Genomic DNA, 20,349 nt, shown 5'->3' with positions numbered 1-20,349 from the left:
GTGTCAGCCCGGGTGTGGTAATGGGTCGACCCCACACTATCCTAGGTCGTCCTCCCCAATCAGCATCTCAAAACTTGGGAACCGCTTTGAACCCCGGGGGGAGATTGTTACTATTGGTTAACCCAACCATACCGAATCGATTGATGAGGTTTTTAACTGAAATTTTAACCGCAGTTTTGATTTGGGTTATTTGACTTTAAAAAATCGGCCAGACGGTTTGGTTCCGGTTTTAGTTTTATATGAAAAACCAAACCGTAACCCTAACCAAACCGGGATATAATTAATTACATAAATACTCTATATATACCACTATATCATGAAAGGAAAATTTTCAAAATAGCACCTGACCTTTCATATAAATCACACACAGATACTTGATCTTTTAAAATTATCAAAAAAACACCTGATCTATTTAAAAACTCATCAATTTTTCACCCGCCGTTAGCTTTCCATCCAAAACAGACGGAAATGTTAAAAATTTGCATTTTGGCACGAATATTGGCAAAACAAGATTAAGGCTCATTTTGGCAAAACACAATATTATACTCATAAACAAGATTAAGGCTCGATTTAGCTTTAAAAGTCATTTAATAACTTAATTTTTGTCTTTCTTTATTAAAAAAAAACGCATTTGTTAGTTTTGGATCAAGACGAATCAATAAGTCACAAAAATTACTTAACTCAGTCACTTTTCTACCCACCCATGACTATTCTATGTTTTTTGTTTTTGCATTTTCCTTTGTTTAATATAGAGTAATCTTATTTGGCTACATAGTTATGGATATTTAATTACTAAATTAAGCTTGATTCCTTATTTAGGGTGGGTTTGGAATGAAAAGTTAAGTAATTTTTGTGACTTATTGATTCGTCTTGACCCAAAACTAACAATTGCGCTTTTTTTCTTTTGAATAAAAACAAAAATTAAGTTATTAATTGACTTTTAAAGCCAAATCAAGCCTTAATCTTGTTTATGAGTATAATATTGTGTTTTGCCAAAATGAGCCTTAATCTTGTTTTGCCAATATTCGTGCCAAAATGCACATTTTCAGCATTTCCGTCTATTTTGGATCGGAAGTTAACGGCGGGTGGAAAATTGATGAGTTTTTAAATAGGTCAAGTGTTTTTTTGATAATTTTAAAAGGTCAGGTGCCTGTGTGTGATTTGTGTGAAAGGTCAAGTGCTATTTTGAAATTTTTCCATCCTGAAATACTTCTCAGTTTCTAAAATCACTCTTCTGTGTATTAGTTTGCTAAATTTTTTATGTTATTTCGTTTTGACAATGAATATTTAGGTAGTGTTCCAACTAACCTTCTTTTTTAAAAAGTATTTTTTCTTCAATTTTTAAATTCAAATATAATGAAAATGAAAAATAATTTTTTTATTTTTTTTGCACCGTATAAAAGATCTCAATGAAATCTATCAAACAAGATCCATATTGATAAGAAAATTATTTGCGTAAACACATAATTTTTGGGCTTGAAATTACATTATTTTTTCCAAAACCTTCTTTTTTTGAAAGTTGGAACACCCCCTTAGTGTCTTTGAACATATGGTATATTACTTTGTTGTCTTTCTTAGTATTTTGTTGTTGGACCATGCATGATTTTTAGTGTTTTTGAACCTATGGAGTAATCAGTGCATGCATTAGTTTGTTGATTTTTTTGGATATTTTTTTGTTGAATATTTTTGCGTCTTTAACTCTATTAAAAAATTTGACTACCGGTTTTCGGTGAAAAACTCAACCGAACCTGTAACCGTGGTTTTAGTTATGATTTAGATAAAATGAAAATCGCCGATTTTTTTTTGGTTTTGCCAATACCTAACTGTACCGCACCATTGTCATCCCTATTGGATACCGATGGATATCTGGAATCGGACACCTCAAACTAAAAATTGAGGATAGGCTAGTACGGATCCAAAATTGGATACGGACTCCGGGACCGATTATATGATTTTTTATGCTGAACATATAAGTAAAAAAGTTGCCTCGGTATTCTTCTGGTTTGTAATTTACAGAACAAATTTAGCTTTTGTCAAACTTAATATATTTTTGTAACGTTTTCATAATTTATAAAGTTTTATCCAATCTATACTTTAGACATGCTTCGGTTCGAGGACGCAAGTAAGTCGTATCCAACTGAGAGAGCAGTAGGATCTGGCGCACCCAATACCCAAACGTCGTGTTGTGTCAACCCTCCGAGCTGTCGGATCGTGCATCCGACGGCTCGGATCTCATCTCAACAGTGAACGGCTCTCGATCGTTGGTTGCCGAGATAAGATCCGAGCCATCGGATGCACAATCTGATGGCTCAGAGGTGCGCAGCATATATAGTGTTGTGCACCTCACTGCACAACACCAATCCTAAGTCCCAACACAGGTATCTTTTTCTAAAACGGGGGATCCAAACAACATACGGCTTAAGTGGGATGTGACCTTTTTTTTTTTCCGCCACACGGTATAGTTAGCAAGGGTTAACGGGGTGTGTTAGGTTGGCACAAGGGAGTGCAGGGACTATCTATAGCCCTGATCCCAAACCGCCCACGGAGGGGCTCAAACCTCTGCCTCCCAAAGGAGGGAAGTGATAAACAACCAACTACACTAGGCAGTGGTTCCGATGCTTTTCACAACATCCACTTAGACAGAGAATTTCTCGTTCATCTCTTTATCTATTTTGGTTTAAAGTTGGTTGAATTCCACTACGATTTTGGTTAAAGTTGTCAAGAACTCTTGGTTTAACAAATCATTTCCAACAGAGAGCTGGAGGATACTTTCGCAACAGTTTGTCCCATATTCGTGAATAGCATCACAGTATATTCTCTCTCTCTTTTTTAGAAAAAAAGAGTGTGCCTTTTAATTAACTAAACCTCAATGCTCAACCCCACCACTTACATTTCCTTCTTTCCACCAAAAAAGATGGAGTAGAATGAGAAGGGGGTCCTGCTTGCGTATGACCACAGAATTGACAATAAAGAGAAAAAAAAGAAGAAACGGACTTGGTACAGTCTACGAAAGAGAAAACAGGAAACTGTCTATGACAACAAAAACGGTCTAGAACTCTTCCCTGAAAGAGTTTCTTTAAATCTGGACCATTCATTCGTTTTCCTGGAGGGTTTCATGGTCCGGTGGTTGTCCTAGTTTCTATCTTTTCTGAGGAAGAAAATGTGGAAATTGCATTGAAATATTGTAAGTGATGGATTGAGACCTAACTTCATCAGTGGATCCCTACAACCATCACAGGTCTATTGGGACCCCTAAAAGTCTCACCTTATTCAGACTATAACTGGAAATTGGAAGGAGAAGACAAAAGAAGCAAACCCACAAACAAGTAAGAATACTGAAGTACTTATCAACATAAGGAAAATGCTTCGGACACAGATGTGTAAGAAACCATTCGATGTATAAGTCTCTCATGCATAGTATGAAAGTCAAGTGTATTGTATGAAATCCACATGTATGTCACTAGAGGCATATGTGTCCGGACATCTCAAGTTAGTCACGTGGGAGCATCTATGGTGACCCCACCTTGTCTAGGGAATATCATACTCCCCATTGACTTTGATCAGCATAAAAACAAGACATTGGGCAAATGATGTAAATAATAATAATACAATCAAATGGCATTACATTTACATATAACATTTTCACCATATGATGCATAACATTTTTTGAAAACGGTGCAACATTTTCAAAATCACAATTTTAGAGTGAATCCCCTCATAATATTTATCACAAAAAGATAGTAGAACATTTACCATGAAAAGACATAACATTTCCTGATTGGACATACCATAAGGAGGGGGACACCTTAAAATTCCCCTGAAGGTAGTATCAATATATAGAGGCGCGCTCTAAGTCTATGATAGTCATCATACTAGCTAGAATTTCTATTTTGAACAAACAAGTAAAATTTATTGCGAGGAAAATTTTGAGAAGCAAACTAACTCAAGGTGCAGTATTGATGTAGCGACGAAAAATTTGAGAAGCAAACTAACTCAAGGTGCAGTATTGCTGTAAGCTTCAATCTGTTTTGAGGAGTGGTCCTGTTGATCATGTGTAGGAGAAGGCCGCGAAAAAGTTGGATTGTAGGAATACCAACTGGACCAGAAAAGATAGTTGAAGAAATTCATGAGGCTGAGACCAACTAGCAACCAATAAAAAAGGTCCAGCCTATCTTTGTTGAGATCATTCTCACTCAACCACCCACCTCCAGAAGAAGAGCTTGATGAGGTTATGTTGTTCACTAGAGAGACTAAAACAGAACTCAAATAGAACCCAAAAGAGTATGAGCAGTAAGTCATTGCTGTCAAAAAGGATTGCATGCCTTCCAACGACTGTTTGTAGAAGAACTCGATAAGGCCAACGGCAGTGAACATCTCTGAGAGGCCGAAAATCAGAAATTGAGGTGCAATCCAAAATATGGAGAGCGTTTTGTTTGAATTTAAAGCTGAATTCCTCCTCTTGTTCTCTACCAAAGCAGCTGAAACCATGGAAAAGGTTGCGATAAAGAGACCGATGCCAATCCTTTGGAGAGGAGAGATTCCTGAATCCCGTCCGGTGACTTTTCTTGCGATTGGTACGAATGCTGTTTCATAAAGAGGGACGACGAATATGAGCATGATGTAAGGGATGGATTGGAGAGATGCGGGTGGGATTTGGAAGTTTTTTGTGAGATGCTTGTTCATAGAGCTTCCTTGTTGGACAGAGAATGTTTGCAATTGAGCTAAAATGGTGTTGAAAATTATTGTACAAGCGAAAATGGGGACAACTGAGATTATTATCTTCACTTGTTCGACTTGAGTTACCGAGCATAGTCTCCACGGACTTTCACTCTTTCGGCTTCCGTCTTGAATTTTGATGCAGGCTTTATCAAGAAACCTTCATGTATAAAAATAAAACCTTATAACATATTGTGCTGGAAACTCATATAAAAATCTAACCAAAAAGCAGAGTAAACTTTGATCAAAACTGGCAGATAAAAGTCTGCATAACAGTAAGGTTGCCCCAATGTGACCTGCTAGTGATGGATTTGAGTCACGGGAACAGTCTCTCTGTTTGCAGGGATAAGGTTGCATACATCCAACTCTTATCTAGAACCAGCCTCAAGCTTTGAACAGCCCTTTTTATACATATCTTAGTCTAAAAGATTTTAAACTTTTACGAGACCTTAAACTTTCTAGAAAAAAAGAAGGCATTTATCTTTGTTGCATTATTAGATTCCCAAATTTGTTTGTGTTCTGGTCTTTGACTTCCAACATTAAACCGACCTGAACTTTTCTGTATGCAGGAGGTTCCTGAGATTAGGTGATGCGGCAGAAGCCTCTATGTTTTGATTTCCGTGAAGCATATCTGAATTTGAAGGACATATCTGCTTTCTCTTGGTAATTGCAGCTACAAAAACCTGCAAAGTACAAATGAATATTAGACAAAATCGTATTTACTTCCCCCAGCAACATAACATTAATTGAAGCAAGATTTGGAAGAGGCCGACTTTGAAGTGTTGTAAGGTTTACAGCTTCCACCTTGATGGGATGAAGTACTAACTTTTTCAGAATCAGAAAGCATGAAATGTCAGAAACCACTATCTTCTTTGTTGAGTGGCTGAAAACAACGGAGGTCACTATTGAGCTGTGTTACGGGTGTTGGTGCAGGTATATGTCTATGGAACGGGTTCATCTTATTTTTGTTTTAAGGTCAAATGGACGTGCGTGCCTAAATACTCATAAATGTTTGTACAAGGCACCTTATGGCATTTCATTCATTAATATAGGAGTTTTATGCACCGGTATAGGGGGCCACTGTTTCAGTGGTATTTTGAGAGCAGCCACTTTGTGCATATTGCCAAAGGTTAGGTCTGTCTCCAATCCTCCTCCGCCCATACTCCTAATGATTGGGGATAACATGGTTTCTGTCTGTCTATCTGTGCATGCACAGATCATGGCAAAGTCAAATTACTAAGTATGTTTTCTAGCCTAACGTCAACTAAATATATGGGCACTCATCGTATACCTTTGATACCAAGGTCGATAGTCCGACACTGGTACTTTATTAGCATACCTATTAAATTTTGACATGTAAGACAGCTATATACTTCTAAAACTTCCAAAAGGAAACAAAAAGAAGCATTAAAACTAGAAAGATAATTGTTTGTTTCACATTTTATTTTTGTTTTTGTTTTGTTTTCTAATCATTACCATATTTCTCCAATTATTACTTTGCCATCTCTCTCTATCTCTTTCTCCTCATTACTCCTCTCTCCAATCATTACCCTATTTCTCTCCCCACCCACTACCAAAATTAAATTACCCAAAAATGCAAAACGAACACAAGTTAAACTAGTTAAGTGACTTCTACACTGTTTTGCACAACAAACCAGCAACAACAGTAAACATAGAAAATTTCTGACAGATCCTAACAAAAGCCAAAGAAAATTTCCAGGCAAGAAGAAGGGAAGAGATGTTACCTGGGCAATTGGTGTGAAGATACTACCACGAGTCGGTTTGTTCCGGTACACAAGTGTACCAGAAAGTAAGCTGATCAATCCCACAGCCATGGCAGCCGCAGAGACTGCAAATCCGACGTCCATTCCTGACTGTGTTTGTACCCAAACAAGAACTGTCAGAGCAAAAAGTTCACCGGTACAGAAGGCAAAGTATGCACAGTTGAAATAAGTAGAGAGTTTCTTGGATTGCTCGGTATCATCCTTTTGGAATTGGTCAGCTCCAAGAGAGATTATGTTGGGCTTTAGACACCCACTTCCTAAAGCTACCAGGCAAAGTGCCAGAAAAAATATCCAAGCCTCGTAACCCTTTACTTCCAAACATGGTTCTCCAGCAATCCCCATATTGCAGTGGGGAGGCCTTAGTTGTGGGATATGGGCTTGGACTGCCAGTAGGATAAAACCCTGAAGAACAATAACCAATGTATGCCATGAATCATCTTTATTATATGAATATATCAGACTCAAGGACAATAATAATAATAATAATAATAATAAAATAAATAAATAAATAACCAAGGATAAAAAAGGGCACCCAACTTTGAAAAGGGAAACTTTGTGAATTAATAATGTTAGGTTCATTCTTTTGCTTTAAATGAGATTAGTATGTAATGAAAGCGTGGGAATTTTTTTTACATCCTCACTGATTACAAGGCAAATACCAGAAATTTTGATGAACTTCAAATACTGTTTGCAGCCTTGGGCGCAGACGTTAGTAACGATTCAGCAACACGTAAAAGCAGCCTGGCCCTCACCACAACCAATTTTTGGGCCCAACGTACTTCCCGTTTTGGAGTATGTAATAACTATATTACTTACTTTGGATATATGATTGATTAGTAGACATAGCTCAGAGGTTGAAGTGGGAATATTCTATATTGATTCTCCAGTAACTCTTAACTATTTGATAAAAACAAACAAGAGTTACTCTACTTATTTTGCTAAACAATTCATCGTATTTAGTTGAAAAAACATAGAGGGGCCCAAAATATTCAGGGTCCGGCCCTGCATAAGAGCACCAAAATACATATATGTATATATATAGGGGGTGTGTGAGAGAGAATTACCATGAGTTCCACAAACCCAAAGATCAACATGGTGCAGAAGCTCCCAAGATAAGAGTCAGACAGGAAGCCACCAAGGAGGGAGAGGAGAAAGACAGTTCCTATGAAGTTTGTCACTATGTTTGCTGACTTTGACAAAGGGAAGTGCATCTCACTGAACACATAGGTGATTAGATTGTTTCCCACAGCAGCAATTGCCATCATCTCAAATGCTTGTAGCCCTAAATAAAAATCCAGCAACAATCAAATCCACATATATTGTTCTGTGGGATACATCATGAGCACCTATCTACTTTAATGATTGTCTATAAAATGTCATTTTAATACAAACCCATTACTCCATCGTGAAATTATTGCCATATTGTATGCCACTTCTTAAAGCTCCATGACGACTTTCTTATCAACAACAACGATAAGACCCATGTAATGCTCACTCAAAGGGGATATGGGCTGGGGAGGACTAGAAACATACCTAACCTTTGCTGATCAAAAAATAAATAAAAAAAATACCTAATCTTTGATAACATATACACAAAGTGGCCATTATCAAAAAGTTTACCACTGAAATTGCGCCCCCTATACCTCCAAATATCGAGGAACTCAAGGAACGTTATGCATGATAACTTTGTTGTGAAAAGGAAAAATGAGCAGAGCAAGTAAATCCTGCAGAAATGAACTGCATACCAACCAAAACAGCCCCAGATTCTTTCTAATAGGTTATACTGTACGGAGGGAGGGTGAGATAGAGGGAGAGAGATCTCTATAGTCTACACATGAAAACTGCAAATCAAAAAAATCCTCAGTTACTTTTTTGTGCATGTAGTTGGAGAAAATGCTTACCACCCGAGGTGGTAGCTTGGAGGTCTCCACAGGGTTTGAACCCTGAGAGGTCACCAGTTCCGGCCTAGACATGTATTTTTCTGTTGGATTCATTATGATGCACCACTCTTGCCTCTTTGGTGTTCATAGTTGAGGGTATTTCTCTCCCTTTGGCATAGAGAGACAAATACACGCACGGGTAACGGAGTTGACAAATGGAAGTGATAAGAACAATACTGCCTACGCATGAACGAAACAATATAGCTTTATAAGACATTTACCCACACACACACAGAGAGAGAGAGAGAGAGAGAGAGAGAGAGAGAGACCAAGGACAAAAGCAGCAGAAGTCATTCCACCATGCTTGTTAGGCTTGCAGGGTCTGCCTCTCCAATCAACAGAGATCTCCTCCACACAACCAGACACATATTCTCCTTTCAACTTATTTCCTGTCTCTTCCCAATTCATCATCTTCTTTCCTAGTCGTCCCACCACCTCTCTCTATATTATTTTTCAAACACAGTATTGCTTGCTGTTTTCTTGACAGAAGAACAAGGAAACTTAATTATGTATATATATCCCTACTGGGATGCTGAAAGCCTTCTTTAAATCTTCCCAAAGGCTTCTTTCGTGATTCTGAGATAAAGTTACAATTGGAGTGCCCACCTATTTATAATTGTTGTCCCTCATTTCCTCTGCATCTTCCTTTTTTGTCGATTTTCCCTCATCAGCGAGTTGACTCTGCACTAGTGGCCTGCCCCACCAATGCGAAAAAAAAATCAGCTTATTATTGATTCAGCATACTCCTCCCACAATCACTTAGCCATGTTTCATTAACGGAGTAGCAGTGAAGAGTACATCATTTAGTCATGTTTCATTGACAGATTAGCAGTGAAGGGATATATAATTTCATACTATTAGTATTTTCAAGTGTTCCAACATAACAGTTTCGACAACTTTGCTACCTCAGACACCAGGGCGACCTGTCTTGTTGACCTTTGATTGACGGGTGGGTGGTGAGTCGCGAACCTGTCAACGTATCCTCAATGTCATGAATTCAAATCCCGTCTCTGCAACTCTTTTTCCTTTCAAAAAGTCTAGGTACGCTAATACCGGACACACCAAACAAAACATACCTGTGTTTGGAGCCGCCTAATGTATGTGGACTCATGTGCATCAAACAACTTTAAATGCAGTTGTGTTTTAAAGTTGTGTTCTTAACATTGCTCTTTTCCTTTTGTCACCTCCCATGAGGCTAACCTTGAGAAAATTAGCAACACCACATCCTCACTGTAGTATATATTCCAATGTTTGTAGGATATGTTGTCTAGTCATTTAGGTGGTCAAGAAGTCCAAGGTTCGAGTTGTGCGGTCAACATTCCCTCAAACCTTGCCCTTGTGATCCGCTACCCAATAAGCGATTGGTCTCTAACGGGGCCCACCTATAACTAGTCGCCTCCATTCTTTTTTTGAGCAAACAAAACCATGCATCTATCATTCCCTTACAATGGTGGAGAGGACCTTATATGAAATTTGAAATCTAATCCCATGTCTAAATTAGTCATTCAAATGTGCACTTAAGAAATGTAATGGGAAGAAGTAGTTACTGTTGGTGTAAAAGTTACCATCTCTAAATAGAACCTTGCTGGGTGGTTTCGGGTACAGTGTACTGTACTTGTCTCCTAACAACGACCAGCAATTCTTGTGATGTGATCATTCTGCTTTTTTCGGCCATCTCTACAGTGGGACATTGACTCGAACATATGGAGTGCACTGGAGCCATAGCACCACCCATTACAATCCGATGTGGGTTGCCGTTTCCTGTACCCATTTTGCCATTCCATAGGAATTACATGAATGTGATCATTAATTTCAATTCCACTCAGCAGAGAAGTCGGCAGATACATAAGTAATGCCATTTTATATATAACTATCTATTGTCTTATTAAAAAATGCTCCAGATGAAACTGAACATGACCCAACGTGCGAGGGGTTAGTGACTTTGGGTGAAAATCGGACTTGGTTGGATAAGCCTCAGGTTCCCCCATCCTCCAACCCAGAATAAACCGTACTGGACCGGATTTACATAATACACATACGCAAAAATAAAATTATTTACTCACAAAATAAGTTGAGTTATTTTTTATCCGAAAAAAGAATTATATTAAGAACTTGATAAATGATACGACGAGAAGGAGATGGCGAACATCATAGAACAATTATGTGTTGGGTCGAGACTGACACCGAATCCACACCTCTACACACACAAGCACACACACCCGAGAGATTGAGAGAAAAATCACTCTATATATATAACTCACATATATACAGTTTTCCTCAGAGTTTCTCTCGTTTTGTGCTTGGTTATTTCGTGCTTGCCTTGTGTGTAGAGGTGTGGATCGGGGTTTGGGTCTCGACCCAACATCATGTGCAAACAAACACTCCTGGGAGGAGAAGAGAAGACCAACCAGGCAACCTAAGAGTTTTTTTTTTTTTTTTTTTTAACGAAGGAACAACCCTACAGTCAAGCCATTATATGAACCGAACTGTGTAATCCAAACCTTCGGGGAGCTAGCGCGGCCATACCAATCATGACCCTCCACTTACTTCGGGATACTCATTCCGTGGGGAATCAAACCCCAGACCTTGAAGAGTACTCTCAAAACTTGAGCATCTGCCTGAACAACCTTGGGTGTGTAAAACAAATCAGCTACAAATGAGGTCCAACAAATACAGACAATCACATCTTATGTCTTCTAATTCCATCCAAATGGCTCCTTAAAAGTCTTCTCAAATGTCTCAGAGCAACTAAATGAAGTAAAAAATCTTGAAGAACGTTAGTGCAACTTTTTAAGTTTTCAATTTAGTGTTATTCTTGATTTTAAGATACTTCGGAGCTTAATTTATTTTTAATTTAATTTTATGATATGATACTCCGTCTAATTTTGTTTTTAACTTGATTTTATAATATTTGAGTAGTTACAAATGGAATTAAAATGGTGGAAGTCTATCGCGGTTCTTTTTTCCTGCTATAAAATGTAGCACAAGTAACAAACTAAAAAAATCAAAATAAACCGATCAAACCAAACCATTAATAATTGGCTTAATTTGTTTTTGTTAGATGTTCAAACTGAAATTTCTGGTTTGGTTCGAAAAGACGTAAAACCGGATGAAACCGAACCATTTACATACCTACCTACTCACCTCACACGTTGTGGGATGTGAACTTATGTTTCAATGTAAGTGCGTACTGTGAGGTCTCTTACAAATAAATAGTGGTATAGTACATATAGTTGACAGGGAACCATAACGTACACTTCCTTTTTTCTTTTACCATGGAAAAAAAAACGTGATCCAACATTGAAGAGTTGTGCTATGAGTACTAACTGGCCAGGAGGGATTTCATACCGACCGGCCGCGTCGGGCAGTCTCGGCCACCGGACCGGACGGCCAATCCGAGCCGTCCAAAAAATTTTAAAAAAAAAACCGAGGGGCCTTTCGCGGGAATCAACGGCATTCGAGGTGTGTAGGGTGCTTGATCCGAGCACCCCTTTTTTGTGTATATACACGTATATACATATATACACGAAAAAGTGGTGCTCGGATCAACCACCTTACACACCTCGGATCCCGTTGATTTCCGAGTTAGGCCCCTCGGTTTTTTTTTTAGAATTTTTGGACGACTCGGATCGGCCGTCCGGTGACTGGAGACGGCCCGGCGCGATCGGTCGGTAGGAAATCCCTCCCCGGCCGTTGGTACCTACTCCCTCCGTCCCAAATTCTTTGTCCGGTCCGCAAAACGGAGTGTTAAAAGTAATATAATTTTTTCAAGAAAAAATTCAAATTTTTTTCACAAATTAAAAATACTCATTGATATCTAGTAAGTTGTTAAAAAACTTTTGATTTTTTCTTACAAAAATTGTATTATTTTTAATACTCCATTTTGCTAATCGGACAAAGAATTTGGGACGGAGGGAGTATATCATTTCTGGAATCACTAGGGTCAGGTGTTATATGATTCCCAATTTCCCACTAGTGTCAGGAAGCAACGGTGAGAGAAGAGATAGGGGACAGAGAGAATTGTGAGAACCGTTTATTTCCCGCCCTCACTTTTTGTTTGAGAATTGACCCTTGAATTCACCAATGCAAGAGCGATCCGCATCCAATCCCACTTCCTGCTTTCTGCACAACAAACAACTCGTCAGGGGCACCTCAGTCTGGTTGGTTGACTGGCTAATGCCCTCCGACAATCCAGTCAGTTTCCTCATTTAGTGAATAGTAGTAATTTGACATTTTTATTATGATAGTTTTTTTCTCTCCTCTTTTTGTCCTTTGTTTCCGTTTTTCTCTTACTAATCTCCTTTTCTTACCTCCCTCCTTTTGCTGCCAAGTTTTCCTTATTCGTTTCTTTGGACCCACTGCAATCGTGTGCAGGGCCGACTCATAACTTTTGAAGGCCGGAAATGAACCTCTTGAATGAGGTCTCCCTATATCTTCCATATAAAAGTTGGTCTGCACAAAGTTTCATTAAAAAAAAAATAACCATTGCAAAATAGGGGTCTCAAGGTATGCTATATTCAAGTATTTTTCGTTCACGGTCGTCGGTTTCCTTTCCTTTTGAATCGTGAGGCTTATTTTGTGGTTCTTCAATTTTAATTGGGGTTATTTTGTGTAAAGAGGTTTAGTGCAAAAAAAAATATTGGGTCATATATACATACATATATATAGAAATCCTAAAATTTTAAAGCCTTCATTTTTAAGATTTTTTAAAGGCCCGAAACTCATGCTTCTTCCGCCTATGCTATCAGCCGGCCCTGGTCGTGTGCTACCTCGGCGGCCTTTTATTATACTCGGGTGAGTTCGTGCTCAGGCCCGTGATTGATGGTTTTCCTCGGAGGATTTACTCAGGGACGCTTTCTCTAACTGATGGCTATTTGATGGGACCATTCGACTCCTATTGTCTGCTACTTCTGCACCTATTCATAGCTTTCTTGACTATCCTGAAACTCAAGCTGCCACTCACATTTAATGTCCATCATCTCAAGTGACCCTTTTTTATTAAAAGGAGATTCGTTTTTTCTTCCCTTCCTTGTGTTGCCCCCCCACCCCCCCCCCCCCCCCCCAAACCCTTTAAATGGATAGATCCGCTTGATGAATCTTTACCTGTCCTCATGCTTATCTCTCTCCTACTGAGTACCTATACATACTTTTCTTTCCTTCTTTCATAACCCTTTTGGCGAGACTTTCAAGAATGCTCTCCTTTGGAGCGTGGGGCTTTGGGAGATCAGAAAGTCTACTGGTACAGGAAAAAATCTGTACCAGTGGATACAAATTTCTTTTTAGACTCATTTTGGATCTCAAAAAAACTATCGGAGTTGCTCATTTTATTTAAAATACTTTGCTTATGGTTCTTAAAAAAATAAGCTTAATCCGGTATCTGTAAGAGTATTTAAGAAACATCCAAACTTTGATTTAGAATTCAGGAGAACAAAGTTTGGATGTTTCGTAAATACTCTTATCGATACCGGATTAAGCTTATTTTTTTTAAAGACCATAAGCACATTGTTTTAAACAAAATGAGTGACTCTGATCATTTTTTTAAAACCCAAAATGAGCCTAAAAAGAGATTTGTACCCATTGGTACAGATTTTTTATCTGTACCAGTAGCACATCTCTTGGGAGATAGTCTGACTGAGTCCATCAAACTAGATCATAGTCGTGAAGATTTCTTTCTTCTCGATCCTTCCCTTGGCTGGCTCAAATTTCTCCTCTTACCCCGTCGAAGCGACAGGGCTATCACCTCAGCGGAAGGGTCCCCACGGTTGGAAGAACACGTGCATCAGTGTTCTGGTCGTGAGTTGGTCTTCTTTTGGGGAGAACACCTTCGGTGGCCGAGCCCTCCCTAAGAGCATCTCCAATCCATCCAAAATAGAGGATGGATGTAACACATTGAGGGGAGATTTTGTAATTTATTTCATTTTTTCTTCACTTTTTGTACTTTTTGGAAGAATCTTTGAGGGACCCATCGTCCTTTTTAGAGTTTTGAAGGAATTTTGTACTCCAAATTTACTTTTGATCCTTCATTTTTAAAGGACCAAATTTACTTTTAGAGGACCAAACTCTAAAAAGGACGGTGGGTCCCTCAAAAATTCTCCCAAAAATTACAAAAAGTGAAGAAAAACGAGAATAAATTATAAAATCTCTCCTCAATGTGTCACATTCATCCTCTATTTTGGAGAAATAGAGGTGGATTGGAGATGCTCTAAGTGATCCTACCCCTATTTCACTTACTCGGTGGAGAATCGTCCTTTAGATTGGTCAAGGTGCCGTTCATATCGTGGCTGGACTAGCAGACTCGATTATGTTGTAGTCCTGTCATTCCGCACGGCTAGAGAAAGGCTACCGCTGCTTGGAGCTGTGCCAGCTTTTTGTGTTTCTTTTCTTTATTAGAGCCCGTTTCAGAACACGAAAAAAGTCATTATTTTTTAAGAAGGCAATTTCAAGTTCAAATATTGTGGACTTATTGAAATCTAAAAATATGCAATATGGATCTTGTTTGAAAGAACTCATCTAGATCTTTTATACGATGCAAAAAAAATTGAAAATATATTTTTCATTTACATTATTTTTGAGTTTAAAAATGTAAAATAAGCTGCTTAATTTTTAAGAAGGTTTCTGGAACGGAGCCTTAATCTCTTTTGAATTGTACTGTATATCCTAAGGATCAAAATGTAATTGTTTCCATTTATTTAATGAGAACATCTTCCTTCTTAATGAATCATGTCTCTCTGTTCATTAGAATGTTTTGCTTTACGTATATTGATAGTTCCTCCATTCTGCAGTTTTTGACTTAGGACTTTGACTTTTCAACGCGTTGAATCTTCGACGCTTAATTCGTATTCATGGTAATAAAAATGATAATTTTCTCCCCTCACAAGAATCACATTATTTCTGTCAATGACGGAGGAGAAAAGAAAGAGGAGAGAGGAAGGAACTGATAAATTCCATTGAACCGTGTAGAAGTGAAGGGAGAGTAGAGGAAGAGAGATGCGAGGAGAGTGAGAATGGAGTGATGGGGACTACTTTATACACTACCACACATCTTAACGATACTATCTGATACGCGACACCACGATGCCATGTAGAGTTCGGCTAGCCACTAAGGCATCTTTGTGGACCAGTCACCAATCCAACAGCCAAGTAAGTTGGCCCCCACGCTAAGTTCACCAAATGGGCTTCAGGGAACAATTGGACGGTAAGGATTCGTAATTTCAGAAATTATTAAAAGATTTATTCAATATTATAAATGAGAAAAATATGAAATTTGTTGAGTTTAAATGAGTTGAGGTTAATGTGATGAAATTATTTGTATGAGTGTGCAAGTGCAATATATATTTATGCTGGTATATATATGTGTGGGTGTATGTGTGCAGGAGTATTTTACTCCTCACACTCTCTCGATCTCCCGATCTCTCCCTCTCTCTCAGCACTCTCTCTCCCTCTCCAACACTCAAAGCTCCAACCCTATCTCAAAACCCATAGCAAATAACCTCCAATCCTTCATCCATGCGCTTTATTGAGCTCGTATCCCGGTGGGTTTAGCTTGAAAAGGTGTATTTTGCTTGGTTTGAGTTTTCGGCGTCTAGGGCTTGATCAATCTCTTTGGGTTCGGCTTTGATAATCAAGGTAGGGATTTCTTACTCTTGTTATGAGTTTATGTGATGATTATGCACCTAAATCGTGCTTTAGTTCGTTGGATTTTGACCTTGTGCTCATTCTTGATTTTCTGCAAAATCGTATGTTGTAATGTATTAATACCGGTACCTATTTTTGAGGTACCGATACCTACTTTTTAAGGTACCGATACCTTGATCTCTAATTGCTCTCTAGATTGGTTTGGTACCGATACCTTGATCTGTAATTGCTCTCTAGATTGGTTTAGTACCGATACCTATGTTTTGTGGTACCGGTACCAGTGCTCAGAAAACTGTTTTGAAAATGTTGAATACCCTTCGATTGTATTGACTCCCAATCACTTATAACACATCTTAAACTCCTATAAACCATCTCTAAACTTGATTGCTTGACCTCCAATGACTTATTGATTGTTCTCATTCCTTAGACACACGTTAAACATAACCATAGTATCATCGTAATTGGAAATGTACCAAAAGGTTGTTTAAGAGCTATACAAGGCGTTGTGATGAGTATAATGGGTAGATGTGAGAGTGGCTAGTGATCCGAAAGGTAGCATAGAAATTCTTGTCCTTATGATTTGTCTCCTCGATCGTTCTAAATTCTTTTGGCACTCGTTCCATGAGATCTAAGTATCGATATTAGCGGGTAGTATGTCGTAGAGATGCTATGGGTTGGTATGTTACGTCAGGCATGGTGTCATACTCAGGGAAAAAATGTGAACTTATGTATTTGTTGATTTATGACATGGTTGATTGTTTATAATAAAATGAGATACGAATGATTGTTTGAAATTGTGGACACGACGAGAACATGACACAATAGGTATCACCATTCAGCTAAGACTAGAGTGGTGATATGACCGGAATGGACACAACGGGTATCGCCATGGACATTCGGCGAAGCGATAAGATTTGCAGATAAAATGAACGGGTATCACTACGGACATTAGGTGAGATGACCGAAAACGAGCGATACATGCGAAAAACCTTGGATGTTATGATATGAGATTGTCGGAAAAAGAAAGAAAGATTGGTTTTACTAAATTGGATTGTTTAAAAGGGAAAATGATTTTTCTACTAAAAATCCTCTGGCTATTCTTGAGCGAATCAACGGTTTCCGATATTTTTGCATAGAATCAACGGACTCCGGCTATTCAAAGCTCGAATCAATGGAGCTTGACCACTATAGGTCACGTATTTTTACACATTACACCTATCTGGAAACAAAAGAGATTTTGATGACAGATGAGAATGAGAAAGGAGATTTGTCGATGAAACAAGGAATGTGAAAGATTGTGAAATGAGAATGAATGTGGAAACAAACATGATGTGATGAAACGGTTGAGAAACCAAATATTAATTATCTGTGATTGATGTGAGAATGTTAGTGGTACTAGTATGGCTTGTGAGATGATAGATGTTGTATATAGGATTGTCTAGAATTCTTTAGCCATAGTGAGCTGCTTGTTGATAGCCATATAAACCTTGAGCGTAATTGTCTATACTCATTCACTCTAGATGTATAACTCATTATATTTTCGTATAACTTGTGTATACATTTTTCTCTACTGGGGCTAATGTAACTCAACCTATCATTGTTAGGTATATTGCAGGTTACTGTCATGGAGTGCTTGGAGTGCATATTGTTGTTATCGATTAAAGCTATTTTCGGAGAATACTTGATAATCTCTTTGTATAACAAACCGCATTGTGGGGCCGTTCCAGTAACTTGGAAAAGTTATTTTTTGAAAAAGAAGGCAATTTCAAGCTCAAAAATTATGTGCTTACGCAAATAATATTCCTACCAATATGGATCTTATTTGATAGATCTCATTAAGATCTTTTAAACGGTGCAAAAAAATTGAAAAAATATTTTTTATTTTCATTATATTTGAGTTTGAAATTACCTTCTTTTTCCAAAAAGTTCTTTTTGGAGAAAGTGGAACTTCCCCTGTATTGTTTCTATTTACTTTGGAACTCTGTAATTTATTGGGCAAAGTTGTGGATTTGGGGACTGAACTATGTTTTGGGTTATTAATTGTAACTCCTATGAGGATATAAATTATCAAATGCTATTATTATTTATGTTTAAAATCGAATGCGTGACATGGACCAAATGTCCGGCCCAAGGAGCCCAGTCCAATGGGCTACCCGTAGTGCCAGGCTCATTGCCACAGAGTCGGCCGCTACAGACATCACAACCGGAAGCTAAGTTCCGTTTGTTTCATTTGACAAATCAGGTAAATCTTGTCTAGCTCCCAACGGAAACAAACATTATGTACGAAATCAACAAAACTCATGTAGAATTCTTGGTTTATCATTGTTAAGCATTCAAAACGCGCGGTTACCCTAGCAATCACAAATCCAACAATCACAAATCCAACAAAATGTCATGGAAAAATGCAAAGGGCATATTGAAAGCAAAGGTTTCCGGTACTAGTGGTTGTTAAATTTTGGGACTTAAAATTTCGGTGTCATGATAGTTTAAAAGTCAAACTAGTGGTGCTCTAGCAAACGCGTTAAAATGAGTATTAAAGCACATTTAAAAACAAATTAATACCTAAAAGTACACATGACACTAACACATCCATTTTTATATTTTTTTTTACACCAAGATTCTCTCGTCTAATGATCTCTCACGTAACAGATATGTGATACAAAATGGGACCTACTATTATTCCATTGCATGATTGGAGCCGCTCATATTCTTGATCTTAAAGTGTAAATGATCCGTATCAAAAATTACATTGATTAGACTTCGATAAATACTTGGTCGGATGACGTTTATTTTTAGAGCCATAGAACTGACTATTCATTCTTCTTAAGACAAATATTTTCCTTAGAAAAAAATGTCGGTATCCAATCAAACTTTTTTTTTCATATATAGATGATAAAGTAACCGTGAAAATCTAAAAAAAAACAGACGATTTGAATTGTCGAATAAGACAACCACCTTGTAAGAGATTGTCATTGGAGTGTGTGTCATCTTGTTTAGCTAGCTAGCGCAAAACAGCCTAGATGAAATGTACTCGTGCCAAGGCCACCTTTCATATTGCGTTTTTTCTAATTATGTTCGTTTCTGGTTAATTGTCGTGTTTGCGTTTAGTTAATAAATAAATTTCTCCTTCAACAAAATCATAAAATAAATAAACAGGTAGTGCAAAGTAAATTAAAATAGGTCAAAGTAAAGCCAAATCCTTAATTTAGAGTTACACCTGTCCTTTGAGACACTATTAAATAAATAGGTAGTGCAATGCATCCCATCTCCTTTGCCAAAGGAAATTAAAATAGGTCAAAGTAAGCCAACTCCTTAATTTTTTGACTCTGCAGGCACCATTTCCATTCTTTTCCTTTTTTGGTAGACACCAATGGCCAACAATATTGTGTCCCATAATTTTTGAGTATAGCATAGGTTTGCACCCTTAAAAAAAACATTTGTGAGAACCTTTTTCTTGTTGTCATTTATTGTATTTTTTTATAATATTGATAACAACTGCACAGATATTCATGACTAGAGTCTTGCTCGTTCGATGAACGGAGATGGAAAAAAAAAAAACATTTGCGGGAACCTTTTTTTTGTTGTCCTGTGCTTCAGCGGGTCGACATGTATAGCTCTTGAAATTTACTCCATTTTCTCACCTACAAATTAGGAAAATTCCACAACAATAAAAAAAACAAAGATAGAAAAAAGAAGATAGTTTCATGCAAAATATAGTATATATTTGTTATCTTATTGATTGAACTCAGTTTCCCTTTCAAACAAAATAAACTATATGTTTATATTTTGTAAAAAATATATAAAAATGAATAAAAAATGAAAATTTGAGGAAATTCCATGAATGAGAGAGAGAGAGAGAGAGAGAGAGAGAGAGAGAGAGAGAGAGAGAGAGAGAGAGAGAGAGAGAGATTCTTCTTATTTTAGGTAATAACTACATTTTTATAAGTTTATAGTATAGCTAGATAGATAATACTCCCTCCGTTCCTTTTTAAGTGTCCTGCTTCGTAATTCCAACTTATTAAAAAAATATCATAATTATACCTTTCACATCAACTTTTTCCTCCACTTTCCCTACTTACCCATCATCATTACACTTTTACTCACTTACTTTTCAAAAAGAAATCTACTTTTAGAGATAAAATAGACAATGCCCCAACTTTTACCCACTAACTTTACAAAATGGACACTTATTAAGGGACAGCCCAAAATGGAATACAGGACTATAAAAAAGGGACGGAGGGAGTATCAATGGAAAAAAGTCAAAATCATAAATG

At 37.6% G+C, this 20,349-nt stretch overlaps 1 protein-coding gene across 6 annotated transcripts; it reads right to left on the bottom strand.

Moving 5' to 3' along the window:
* Positions 1–3,593: 3,593 nt before the first annotated feature.
* On the bottom strand, positions 3,594–10,288 carry LOC131316536 (protein NRT1/ PTR FAMILY 4.4-like). Of its 6 annotated transcripts, none has more exons than XM_058345944.1 (6): positions 10,006–10,288; positions 9,047–9,134; positions 7,565–7,782; positions 6,462–6,902; positions 5,266–5,399; positions 3,594–4,876 (listed from the first exon to the last, which is right to left on the bottom strand). In XM_058345944.1, exons 3-6 carry the CDS (start codon positions 7,763–7,765, stop codon positions 3,994–3,996), a joined length of 1,659 nt encoding a protein of 552 aa, XP_058201927.1. In that variant the 5' UTR covers positions 7,766–7,782; positions 9,047–9,134; positions 10,006–10,288; the 3' UTR covers positions 3,594–3,993. The 6 variants fall into 6 exon arrangements, with proteins under 6 accessions (XP_058201927.1, XP_058201924.1, XP_058201928.1 ...); XM_058345941.1 differs by lacking the exons at positions 9,047–9,134; positions 10,006–10,288 and adding an exon at positions 8,710–9,033 and having other exon boundaries at positions 3,594–3,938; positions 3,994–4,876; XM_058345945.1 differs by lacking the exons at positions 9,047–9,134; positions 10,006–10,288 and adding exons at positions 8,246–8,341; positions 8,710–8,812.
* Positions 10,289–20,349: the final 10,061 nt, after the last annotated feature.

Source organism: Rhododendron vialii, chromosome 2a (genome assembly GCF_030253575.1).
Source record: "Rhododendron vialii isolate Sample 1 chromosome 2a, ASM3025357v1".
In the NCBI taxonomy this organism is placed as follows: Eukaryota; Viridiplantae; Streptophyta; class Magnoliopsida; order Ericales; family Ericaceae; genus Rhododendron; species Rhododendron vialii.
The sequence above is the reverse complement of the archived record's forward strand: the minus strand, read 5'-3'. Positions and strand labels throughout refer to the sequence as shown.